Source organism: Delphinapterus leucas, chromosome 14 (assembly GCF_059928025.1).
Source record: "Delphinapterus leucas isolate spDelLeu-1000000601 "Yukka" chromosome 14, BTC_Dleu_Yukka2, whole genome shotgun sequence".
NCBI classification, from domain to species: domain Eukaryota; kingdom Metazoa; phylum Chordata; class Mammalia; order Artiodactyla; family Monodontidae; genus Delphinapterus; species Delphinapterus leucas.
Genome location: NC_143142.1, coordinates 42123806 through 42137148, shown reverse-complemented (window position 1 = coordinate 42137148; position 13343 = coordinate 42123806). Strand labels below are relative to the sequence as shown.

At 34.6% G+C, this 13343-nt stretch overlaps 1 protein-coding gene across 6 annotated transcripts in view; it reads left to right on the top strand.

The window, feature by feature from the left end:
- SS18 (SS18 subunit of BAF chromatin remodeling complex) overlaps nt 1-13343 on the top strand; it is a 76155-nt gene that overhangs the window by 49606 nt on the left and 13206 nt on the right. For 2 of the 6 annotated variants that reach the window (XM_022586869.2, XM_089895016.1), the window contains exons 6-10: nt 4518-4685; nt 5364-5468; nt 8309-8401; nt 9116-9238; nt 11541-11674. In XM_022586869.2, the coding sequence (XP_022442577.1) occupies nt 4518-4685; nt 5364-5468; nt 8309-8401; nt 9116-9238; nt 11541-11674 (623 nt within the window). The remainder of the gene's footprint in view (nt 1-4517; nt 4686-5363; nt 5469-8308; nt 8402-9115; nt 9239-11540; nt 11675-13343) is intronic. The other 4 variants (XM_089895019.1, XM_022586870.2, XM_089895018.1 and 1 more) reach the window with 4 other exon arrangements.

Sequence of the window (13343 nt, the reverse complement as noted above, 5' to 3'; positions counted from 1 at the left end):
CTCAGCACTATTGACATTTTGAGCTGCGTAATTCTTTGTTGTTGGGGCCTGTCCTGTGCATTGTGAGATATTTAGCAGTATTTCTGCCCTGTACCCACTAGGTGACAGTAGCAACCCCCCACACCAGTTGCGACGACCAAAAATGGCTCCAAACTTTACTGAATGTCCCCTGGGGACAAAATCACCCACAGTTGAAAATCACAGCCTTAAGAAATAATTACTGTAAGGAAGTACATGTAAGGATTGTCTGTGCTACTGAAGAAACTAACAATAACAGAAGTTATTGATTGATACTATTATGTTTCAGTACTTTTGAATACTTTCATGAGATTTCTCTAAAAACTTCATGTTATGAAAAGTTTGCATCTCTTAATGGACTGTTCTTTTTACTAGATAAAATCTATCATGGTTCTATTTCTTCATTGGTTTCTAGGAAATTCAGCTAAGTTTGTACTAGTTAACAGTGACTTTACTAAGCTGCTGGGATTTTCTTAGTTACTTGGCTCATGTTCTTTTATCCTTGGTGTTATATCTAAATGTCTTATTATGAACTGCTTGAAACTCTTGATAAGCACAGATGTACGTTTTTGGTAAGTAAAGAATCCTATTCGCTTTAAGTGGCTATTTAATAGGTGGGTGAGCTAATTGAATTTACTGGAATACAGGGATTTTTTTTCTTGCAAATAAACCATTAGTAATACATTCAAATGAGAGCTGTAAGTGGTTTAGTTTGAGACTGAATGGTTAAGGAACAAGTAGTAAAATGTGAGCAGTAGATGATGAAACATGAACAAGAAAATAGGCTTGGAGTAGGTATTATCTACGCGGTTTCGTGGTCACTATAACAGAGATAATAGATGAAGTGAAGAAACTTCTTGTATTCTAGGATTTTATTATTAGAGTGATGATGTTACATAGAACTGTTTTCCTGGGAGATATTACATGGGAGAAGTATGATTTGACTTCGAAGAAGAGGTACACGTAATGGTTAAGAGCATGGCTTTAGAGTTCTCACCACCATTTCCTAGCTATGCAACTTTAGGTAAGGTTCTTCATGCTTGTATGCCTTAAGTTTTCTTACTTGTAAAGTGAAGTTGATAACAATACTACATGTTTCATAGGGTTTGAGGAGGATAAATAATAGACATAAAGCTCTTAGCTTGGGCTTCCCTGGTGGCACAGTGGTTAAGAATCCGCCTGCCAATGCAGGGGACATGGGTTCGAGCCCTGGTCTGGGAAGATCCCACATGCTGCATAGCAACTAAGCCCGTGCGCCACAACTACTGAGCCCATGTGCCATAACTACTGAAGCCCGCACACCTAGAGCCCGTGCTCTGCAACAAGAAAAAAAAAAGCTCTTAGCTTAATGCCTGGCCCTTAATAAGTGCTCATTAACTGTTAGCTGTCATTTTTAACCTTCACTTAAAATAACTCATAGATTAATGGTATGATTTACAGAGTTTTAGTGTATTGGTTTGCATCTCAAGATATGAATATATATGCATGTATGTATATATTATATGTATATAGAATTTTAAAAATTATATAGTTCTAAATTCTTCACAGATTATTTGAAGCTTATTTTTTTAAATTAATTTATTTTAGTTTAGTTTTGGCTGCTTTGGGTCTCCATTGCTGTGCAAAGCTTATTGTTATCTTTATAGTTGAGTCTTAAAAAAATTCTTCTTTTTGAACAAGTAACTTGAGACAAAACTAAGTATTAACTGTCTCATTGGAGCAAAGAATTCCAGTAATGTAAAATACGGTGATTTGGGAATATTTTACATCTGTTTAAGATATAGGACATTGTTTCCATAGAATATCTGTTAGGGTGTGAAACTCAAAATGGAAAGAAATAATGTGGTGATGTACATTTGTGACATGTCCTTTTAAAACACTTTTACAAAACCATATTATAATTAAGACATTAGTAGGATCTTTGTATCACACTTTTTAGTTCATCTTAGCATCAGAATGATTCATGTAAAAGATAAAGAGTAACCTTTAAGCATACAGTAATGTGTGAGGTCACTATTTGTAGAAAATGATTTTAATAGACTTATAATCTTCACTCTGTAGCACAAATTTTTAGAACTTATTTTGGGGGTAACCTTTTGAGATTTAGCTCTCTTATTTCCATTAGTATCTCAAGAGATAACATACATTTATTTGCCAGTGTAGCATATTTCATTATCGTAAGAAAAATAATATGCTTCCTAAACAATCAGAATTGAAGTCGAAATTTTTTTTAATGGATAAGGCTTCAAGGGAAAAGATGAAAAGTACCATGTTTTAGCAGTGCTCTCCTCCTCCATTCTCTGCCGTTTTAGGCTTGATCTTGAATGATGTCAGGGATCCTTAGAGGGAGAGAAGTGACAGAGAATAAAAGAAGGGCGGTAATTGAGCTCTTTGGGATTGGAAGTGCTGACAGTCCCCAAAGATAAAGCACAAGTGGCATGGTCTTTTCTATCTAGGGCTTAAACTAGAATTACTTTTCTCCTTTACAGCAGAGCTTGGAATTTTGTTGTTATTGTATCCTTTGGGATTTTCCCCCAGCTATTGTGTTTTTGCTTTCTTTCTCCTTTATTTTTAATTTTGCTTCCAGTGCATATTATATGCTTTAATTTTATAGTTATCTTCTGTTAAGACAAGAGGTCTTTAATCAGTGATAGAGAAGAAAGACAAGGCAAAACCTTCATTTACTAAAAATGAATTCTATAAATGGCCAATCATGCTGCCTACTATATTATGAATGCTAGTATTCAGTACTTTATTATATACAAAATACGTTTAAAAAATTGTAACCTCAGTTAAAGTAGTGTTTTGGAACTTTTTAAATTGCATAATTTGTTTCTGAACTACTAAGTTTGCTATAGCTTCAGTAGAGGCAGTGAAGAACAGTAGAATAAATGTGCTTTTGAAGTCAAACTTGAGTTATGCCTGATTCCCAGTTGATATCTATTAGCTTATATGATCTTGATCTTTGGATTCTTTGGCTAAAAACTTGACAATTAGTATCCTTGCCTTTGGTAGTTGTTAGTGATTTACATTAAATAAATGTGAAAGCGTGTCTGGTAGTGTTAAGTGCATTCTGTGTCAAGTTCTCTTCCCCTCCACTCTCCACTGAGCCACCTTATCCCTACTATTAGGAGTTTATTGTTGAAAAAAAAAGTCCCAGAGTAACCTTTGAAAGGTTTATATTTATGACAAAATTAGAAGGAAAAAGGAATTTAAAAAGAAGTAGAAGAACAGAAGAAGGCAAGTAGGAGAAAAAGAGTTAGCTCTGATAAAATACTTCTTTAGATAACCAGTTCTTCAAACTGGAAGAGTGAGTTCTTTCTGCTTACATTGTTGCTGCTATTGTAGGTCAGCAACATATTTAAAGAGGTGGGCATGTTTTGTTTTGAATTTTTATATAAATAATGAGCTTTTGGCTGTAAAAGTTTTCTAGTTCTTTGCCTTTTGTACTTTCTTCTTAAATTTTCCCCAAGTCAGTAAAGGCGGGGAGTATGTACCTCTTTAGGCAGTAAACTGGGGGATGACTCATACATACTTCTCAGATAGTAATGGTTATAATGGTAGAATGATGAGCTCCCCATACCATAACTTAGCCTGGGGAACCTCTGAAGAGCTGCTTACATGTTTACATGACAACACAGAACTTTATGGCCATTGTTCATTATATCATATGATATATTTTTACTGTTGCCAATGTGACACTATAGCAGTGGTCGTTGGGCTACCTCGATATTACTCACTTTGGAAACCGCATAGTTCTGATTTCTAAGTCTATGGCTTATTGTAGTTCTCTGCCTAGGTGTTTTTGAGTGTGTATGTGTGTGTTAGAGCTTATTAAGAAGCATTGTATAGTCTTGATTTCAGGAAGACCTTTTTAGTTTATAAATCTTAAAGTTGGAAAAAGGAAAGAAGACCTTTAGATTTTTGTTTTAAAATTGTTTATGAAATTCCACCAATATAAGGAGTATATTCATAAATGTGTTTGTAGTTTCCCTGTCTACCATTATATAATGACTGGGCATTGAAAAAGGAAAAAAAAAAATGGATACACTGAAATTAGATTTCTTTCCGTTAGTTCGACTACTGATCTGCTGTGTGATTTTGTGGTTTACTTTGTTTTGGCATATGTTCTTATGTAGCATAAGGATTCTATCTTTCCTAGAAAGATTGCATAGATAAATACTATATAGTACATAATAAAAAAATATATACATTCAGGATGTTCATATATTGTATCCACTCTTTTTTTAGAAATTGTTACAGTATTCCTCCAGTGGAATTCAAATCAGCTACCATGGATTACTTGTTTTCCCTTGTTTGCAGATTATTTTAGGCATGTGAACTGTAGTTCAAAGATTTGTTTTTATTACTTGAAGTCAGTTTATCTTGCAATAAATTATATAGTTTAGGGATTATATGATAAAAGATTTTTGTATTTCTCTTAAGATGTTAAAATTATATGCAAAAAATTACGTGCATAATGTTTTGTCTGTTTTCAGGTCCAATGATGCACCAGCAGCCTCCTTCTCAACAGTACAATATGCCGCAGGGAGGTGGGCAGCATTACCAAGGCCAGCAGCCACCTATGGGAATGATGGGTCAAGTTAACCAGGGCAATCATATGATGGCACAGAGACAGATTCCTCCCTATAGACCACCACAACAGGGTACGATTCCATTTGGAAAATTTTTAACAGTAGTCGAAAGGCTTTAAATTTTAATGAACTTTTCATACAGGCAAAGTCAGAGCTTTTTGTTGCTTGATTTTTAAAAATCATATTTTATTATTTTTCTTAAAAGGTAGTGGGTATAGTAGGTACAAAGGGTCACAGAAAGTGGATATGAACTTCCTGGTTTATAGCTTTCTTTTATTTATTCTTTTCTGGGAAAAGTTTACGTCAAAATTTTATATTGAAAGCTTACTAATTTACAGCAGGAAATACTGTTTTATTTTTGAGAAGTTACTAAATTTGAGAAGTTACTAAATATATGATCAGAAACAAACCCTAATTTATTTCAAACTGCTCTAATATCAAAATAAAAAAGAAATTAATTTTCTTCCAGTTTGAATCTCTTTTTAGGAAGTTAATGTTTGTTTTTTTGAGTTGGTATTGTTTGATACTGCATGTATGGTCTTAACATTAATTTTTGTGAAATGTGGTGTGTGGTGTTGCTGTGTGTTTATGTATGTGTGTGTATACGAATAGTCAAAAGTATCTGAAATGCCCCAAAGCATGGGAGGGGAATCTACAGAAATCATCTCTCATAACACCAGATTAGACGGAAAGCCTTTGAATGACCTGGAGAACAAATTATTTACATCTTGACTGGTTGTGGTTTTTCAGGCCCACCACAGCAGTACTCAGGCCAGGAAGACTATTATGGGGACCAGTACAGTCATGGTGGACAAGGTCCTCCAGAAGGCATGAACCAGCAGTATTACCCTGATGGTAATCTCTCCTAATGTTAACTTTCCCATTTTCTATCCCTGCCCAGTATTAATGTGGGTAGCTACTCAAAACATTCTAATCAGAATGAAGAAACTAACAATGTGTTTCTTCCAAATTTAGAAACACTTCAGTAATCTAAAGCATCAACGGTAGCATTCGTTTATAATCTATTTTAAAGTATATTTTGTTTGGTTATTCCATATTAGTACCATCAGGAATCATGTTCTGTCATTGGAATCCTTTCTTATATAAAAGAGGATCCTTTTATATTTGGAATTGTTCATTTGAACCAAAGCAAGTGTTACTGATTTACTTTTTTAAATAAAAGCTTTTTTGAGGTAATTCATATACCGTAAAGTTCACCCACTGGTTTACTTTTATGCATTGTATAAATACGAAGAGAATATAGTTTTGAGTATTCTTCCAAATTTCATCATGTTCGTTAATGTTGCATATGTCTCAAAGAACAGAACTATGTTTATATACATTAGCATTTGCACTTGAGAAAGATTTTAGAGACTGAATCATATCCATAATATAGCTGTTTATAATAGAGTTAGTAGAATAGAAAGGCATTTGGAAACCAGATTTTAACTTTAGTTACTTAGTTTAATGGTATGTTTATTTTTTAGTGGGAAGGTGGCTTGTGAAAAAGTGGTCAGTAAAACATATACTGTGCTTAGTAGTAATACAAGCATACAAGCAGGCTTTCATCATACAGTTCTTTGTTTTCCTGTATGTTTGAAAACTTTATGATACAATGTTGAAGAAAAAATAATACAAACAAATAAAATTGATCATATAGAGGTGGTTAGATTTTTCTTGTTTGGAAGGACTTGCCAAAATCTTCATTTATTTTAAGCTCCCTTGATGTATTTAAGGTAAACTGCTTAACAGAAAACTTGGGCAAACTAAGAACTTCAAGCTAAAGTGTTGGGACCATTTGACTAGAAGCTAATGTAAGCTAGCAAGAAGATATAATTTGGTGTATTTAAAAAATAATTTTGTCCACCACTTTTTATCAGTGTATAAAGCATAAGTGGTATAGGGACGTTGGCTTTTTCCTGCAAAGATTCTGCTTACACAAGCAGAACAAACACCTGTAGAATTTTGCACACAAAATCTCTGTTAGTGGCAGTGATATGTGTGGATAATTCTGGTTAGAAGACAACATTGTTTTTTAATGTTTTACTTGCCCTGAATTATTTAGAATGTTGGAGGTTTTTTTCTTTTTCCTTTCACATGTAGACATTATTTAAGTTTTTTTTTTTAATGAAAAACTTTAGTTACATTTATAGACTATAGATATTTTAAAGAAATGAACTCTAGGTTGTTAAATATTATACGTTAGGAAGTCTGCTGAAAATAAATGACTTTTATTTTAAAAATACATTTTAAGTAATTGAGTTGAATTTAACACTGTTATTTTGGTCCTGAGTATTTCCTGAAATGTGAAATTTGTATTGTTATAAATATGAACTTTCTATTCAAAATAGAGATGTTATTTTTGTAAATAGCAGAACTTTAAGGTTGCTATAAATAATTCATTTTATTACATAATGGAATTTTAAAATTTCAGTGGTATCATTTTTGCATAGCTGTGTATTAATATATTTGTCTGACATTTACATAGAGTATTTATTCCATTTATAACAACAATTATTTTTCTTAAACAGCATTGGATATTTTGTTATTATGCTTAGCTACTATGTCAATAAATATGTAGATTAGGGGTTGGCAAACTTTTTTCTGTAAAGGGCCAGGAAATAAATATTTTCGTCTTTGCAAATCATGTGGTCGCAGTCTAAACTACTGAACTCCTGTGGTAGCATGAAAACAGCTATAGAAGATATGAATGGATATGACTGTTCCAGTGAAACTTTCTTTACAAAAACAGGCCACTGGCTGTGTTTAGACTGCAGACCATAGTTTGCCAATCCATAATATAGATATTTATGAGGTGGTTTGGGAACATTGGAATACTAGAGCAATGAGTATTACATTTATTTATAACTATATTCCTCCTTACTTAATTAGGTATTTTTCTAAAATTTAGTTCAGATTTTACCTAACTGAAAAGTTATTTCCTGGGATTTCTTTGAGCATCTTAGTTAAAAGGACTAGAGTATTGATTTCATTAAAAGTCTGGTCATCTTGCAGGTGTAAATTTATCGTGCCTTAAAATTAAAGGTGTACTCTAGCACTTAACACAGTATTAATTTTATGAAGGTGTATGTTTATGATACTCTAGAAATATTTTCTAAAGGCTCCTAGAATGGCAGGATTAAGCAATATATTTTTGCATCTGAAAATACTTTGAGATACATATACTTTAAGCAAGTTAATAGAAAATGTGAAAAATTTGTTTCAGTTTCTTTTAGGGGAAAAAAACTTATGGAGCTCTTTTATATTTTGCATTGTTTTAGCATATGCCGTGGAATTGGCGACCAGCAGAACAGGTGTTTGACAAAATATAATTGCTTCCTTTGTTCGTTCTAATTTAATTCAAGTTATTTACATGTGAAAGTCCTAAATGCTATCATTCTTTTTTTTTAATTGAAGATAAAGTTTTTTTTCCCCTCCTTGATGAGGATTGTCAGAGTTAAGACTAAGTGTAATGTTTCTAAAACTGTTTTTTGCTTTAAAAAAAATTTGCACGTTATCTCAATATGAAAACAATCACATTTGGTAAATATTTGGCTAATGCAATTGAAATTATTTTTTATGTATTTCCATTTCTTTTTCTTTTTTTTCAATTTTATCTGAAAGTTTAAATATATTTAGGGTTTTCACTCAGTGGCCATTAACGTTTCTTCCTGTCTCTTGTCGAATTGATGTAGGTCATAATGATTACGGTTATCAGCAACCGTCGTATCCTGAACAAGGCTACGATAGGCCTTATGAGGATTCCTCACAACATTACTACGAAGGAGGTATCTATATACCTTCACACACATACACATATATATCCCCTTCTACAGGAACGAAAATTCTTGCATAAGGCAACTTCTACCCACGCAAAGCTCTCGTAGAATACTAGTTGCTGGCTGTCTTGAAAGTTGCAGGGAGCCTAGAACAATCAAAATAATTTCCTTACAAATATTTAAAATGTATAACCATGACTTGCCATTTCTAACAACAATAAAAAGACTAAAACATTTTAAAATAATTTTTTCCTCAGTGGAAATTTTCTATTTGAACATAAATCCATCAATCCAATTTTTTTTCTTGTGTGTGTTTACATATGTATAATTTTACATATAAGTTTAGTGCCTTTAGGAAACAGCTTGCTGATCTTGTGTAGCTAGTGTGTGCTCTTGTAGCTGTCTTTAATTTTGTCTTTTTTATTTTATTTAGCATAGTCATGATCTTATGACTGTGATGTTCCAGTAAATGTAATGCTCGTATGGCAGAGACGCTGAAAATGCTGCAGTTCAACCTTGCACAATTGGCTTTAACTGCAGTTTGTTTGGCCGAAATCCTTCTGTTTGGTTTGAGTTTTTTCTTTGTTTTGTTAACTTTTAAAAATCAATATGGCATTTTATTTTGTTCTTGTGTTGTTGGCTATGCATCTTAGAGGAAAAATGTTAATTAAGCAAACTTCTCAGTTTTTTTTTTTTTTTTCCTCTTCTCCAATTATCCTGTAGGGAATTCACAGTATGGCCAACAGCAAGATGCTTACCAAGGACCACCTCCCCAACAGGGATATCCAGCCCAGCAGCAGCAGTACCCAGGGCAGCAGGGCTACCCAGGACAGCAGCAGGGCTATGGTAATGGCTTACTGCAGTTTATTCTTGTCACCAAAAAATGTGATGATTACTCTTTCATAATACAGAAGTGGATATTTAATGTTTATTTTTCTAAGAATTATTTTTGAAAATTCACAGTTTTAGCTTAGCTTGTTACTGGAGTGTTTATATTTAAAGTGTTGTTCTTAAACTAGTAATCCATTTAAAAAGAAACATAAACTAGAGATGGTTCATTGACCAAAGGTAAGGTATGTAGTCACTCAAAATGAAATCCTTAATGAATTCTTAAACCTATTTGGCATCCACAACCAGCCAGTAGCTTTGTATGTGCTTGGAAAACTGATGAGTTGGGTGATAATTAACAACATCTACATAATCTGCTTGGCAAATTTGTTTCTAAAACTAATGACTGTTACCATGAAAAGTAACATTGATCTTTTAGTGTACAAGGGAGATCTATTTGGAATGCGTAAAGAAAATGTCTTTGCCATCCTCTGTTAAAATAGCAGTTTACACATTCATAGGAGTATATTTATTGCAGGTATGTATCTTACACTTTGGGAGAAGTATAGCCATCTTTTCTTATTATATACTCACTATGATGTCTGCTAGTTGGCTATCTGACTGTGAGATAGGAAGGGGGGGAATAATACAGACCTGATGTCTCAGTCTTAAATTTTCAGCTTCTATAATAACTATTTTAGATATAGGAAAATATGATTCCTACGATAGGAGAAGTAGCTGCTTAATCTGACATCATCTTTTGCATCATGGCCTCTTTTTTAACATTAGTAATGTCTTATTATTTTTATTCATTGGTTTAAACTCTGCTGTTATTATGGGCACCTCTTTCCACCTGTGATAGCAAATCTAAGAACCAGGATCAGGCTGAAATTCTCTTGCATCTTCAACAGAAGCACTGGAATTCAGCCAGGTATTGGGTGTCAGGAATTTTCCCCAAAATGATCAGTTCTGGTTCCCAAATTCCAGCTATGACTTTAGAAATACTCCATGCATTTCTTGACTTTACAAAGGGACTTTCTTGCTCCTCTCAAAACGGCATTTCCATTTCATGACCATTAAATATTTGTACATTGAATAAATAGAGTATTCTGGTTTTATTGTGTTTGCATGAAAACAAATATTATGTGGATCAGTCAGGTAAGTTTATTGATTTAAGGGAAATATTATTTTCAGTGGAAAGAGAGAGTAAAAGAAATTTAGTGATTTTGGCTTAAGTAGTTAAATGCTGTTTTGTCAGACATCGTTGGGCACCCTAAAGGAGACGTTCCCATTTTGCTTATCTGTAGGTTTCAGCTGTCAGACTTGCTTCTAATAAAAAATACAGTTTTAATAATTGGATGCATAATAACTAAATAAACAAAATAATAGACTGGTGGAATTTAAGCTTGAAAATTTCTTGTTCTCTTTGACATCTTTCTCTGCAGTGTTTTTTATGACAGGATTTGAATGGCTGTGATAGAAAATATTTAAGTATCAAAGCTTTTCAGCTTATGCTTTATAAAGCATTCTTTACAATAGACAGGAGTAGAGTTTATGAAATAGACGTATTTGTTTGGCAAGCCAAATTAGTCCCTTGTCATCTCTGGAAGTTGAAATCATTCATTTATATGGGCTAATATTAAAGGTGATGGGTACAGAGAGTGTAACTTTTGAATCATGTTTTTTCCACATACAGCCTGTGGCTTTTCAAGTCTTCTTTAGTTTCTGTTTGAAAATATTGTGATAATGAGTTTGTCAGTGCAGAACATAAAGCTTTCTTTTGGTGATTGCAAATGCAAATCTAGAAGTTACATGTAAAATCATTCTTTGTGATTCTTTTAGTGATTGCAAGTATAAATCTTAGAGTTATACAGCTGTAACTATCACTGATTTCCAAACTTTATTCAGAAATTACTTCAGTATTTCAATTTGAGTCTGCTTCTTGCCTTTTCTTTCCACCGCTTGCTTATTATACTGGTTAACTTCCTACTAGAGGTATAGATGAATTTCCTTAACATCATGGAGTTAACTTGCTTTACAACTCCTGAGTCTCTTTTACTCATTTTGACATATAAAATCTTAATGGCTAACACGTAGCACAATAGTTATACTGAATCAGAGCATATTGGTACATGGTAGTGTCCTTAACGGTATTTTTACTTCTTATAACTTTTGGAATGTATTTCAACACGCATTTGAGAAAAATCGAGATACCAGACTGCAAGGGAATATGGTAACATCTAATCTTAAACCGCTTCTGGAATTCTAGGGACTTACTGTATTTTCTCCTGGGCTTTTGTGTGTGCCGATTATTTTACAGGTCCTTCGCAGGGTGGTCCAGGTCCTCAGTACCCTAACTACCCACAGGGGCAAGGGCAGCAGTATGGAGGTTACAGACCAGCCCAGCCTGGGCCACCCCAGCCCCCGCAGCAGAGGCCTTACGGGTATGACCAGGTGAGTTACCCGGGTGGCCGGGACTGCCCTGTTGTTTGCTCACTCTCGACTAGGTTGCACGTTTCTCAGCTGAAGATTCATTTTTCCCGCCTCTTGTTTATAGTGTTAACCGAAAAAAAGTGGTTACTTACTCTTGAGTCTTCTTCATAGAACGCTGACACAGTTAATCATCGTTGCTGTAGCCTGCAAAACATGGCGTATCTCTAAGCGCCAGCATTCGTTCATGTTTGTTCATTCATAGTCTCTCCCTGGGCTTTACCCCCTAGGCATACTTCCCTTCGCTATCCCAAACATTATTCCGTGTTCTGAAGCCCTTAATTTCTCTGATGTCCCTCACGTTTATTGTTCAAGACTCTGCTTTGACCTATTGAAATGTGGAGTCCATCTGAGGCAGTGCTCTTCCTGGCTCTCGTCTTCACTCCAGCATATTCACCCTACTCCCCTCACATGCACGATATCCCTTCTCTTTAAACTCATACTCACCACCTGTCTCTGTTGCCTCCTTCCATACACATATCCATTATCTCAGATATTAATCATCTTTCTTTCTCCCCTGTTATCTTTCCTTCTACTACCTTCCGAAATCTATAAGTGTGTCTCGTCCTAAGATGACTATATTCTCTTGAACCTCGTGTTACCTGCTTTTCATCAGTAAATTTCTCAGACTTAATAATCTGTGCCACAGTCATTGTTCTGTGAATCTTCTCATACATACTCTAAATTATTATTAAAATGATTTATTATGTTGGCAGGTTTTTTTAAATTGACTTCAGGTTTGTCTGATGACTTTCTAGTGAGGAGAATCTGATCTCTTCACTGCTTAAGCTACCTAAAATAGGTTACTTTTTAATGTTAGGGTTCCAGGACCAGTGGGGATGATCTGGTTTGAGAAACAACGTGTATGCAGTGCTGATTAGACTCTAAGGCATAAGCAGCTCTCTCATCGATGCTCTCTCAAGTCTACAACCCCCTGTACTGACACGTTCTAGTTAAGTGGAAAATATAAAAGAGATATAAGAGGCTTAAAAGTATGGACAGGACTTCCCTGGTGGCACAGTGGTTAAGAATCTGCCTGCCAGTGCAGGGGACACGGGTTTGAGCCCTGGTCCTGGAAGATCCCACATGCTGCAGAGCAGCTAAGCCTGTGCACCACAGTTGCTGAGCCTGTGTGCTGCAACTACTGAAGCCCACACGCCTAGAGCCTGTGCTCCGCAACAAGAGAAGCCACTGCAATGAGAAGCCCACCCACCGTAATGAAGAGTAGCCCCCGCTCGCCACAACTAGAGAAAGCCCGCGCATAGCAACGGAGACCCAACGCAGCCAAACATAAATTAATTAATTAATTAAAAAAAAAATGTATGGACAGATAAGTAATACTAAAAAAAATACACTAGAACTAAATCAAAGGAGTAGGCAGAAGTTTTATCTAAATTTTAAAAGTAAAATAAGTGTTGACTAGTGAGTATCTAAGGACAAGATCCCTGAGCAGATAAAATGTAGGCTCCTTCACATCCACAGGTTAACTGCTGAAAAGTGGTCCTTTACTCCCTAATTCAACAAATATTTATTAATTTTCTGTGTGTGCTGGATACTATATTATGTCCTAGATGAGTAAAACAGACCTGGTCTTTATGGCTTATGGAGCAACTATCTGGATCTTCCTTGACTT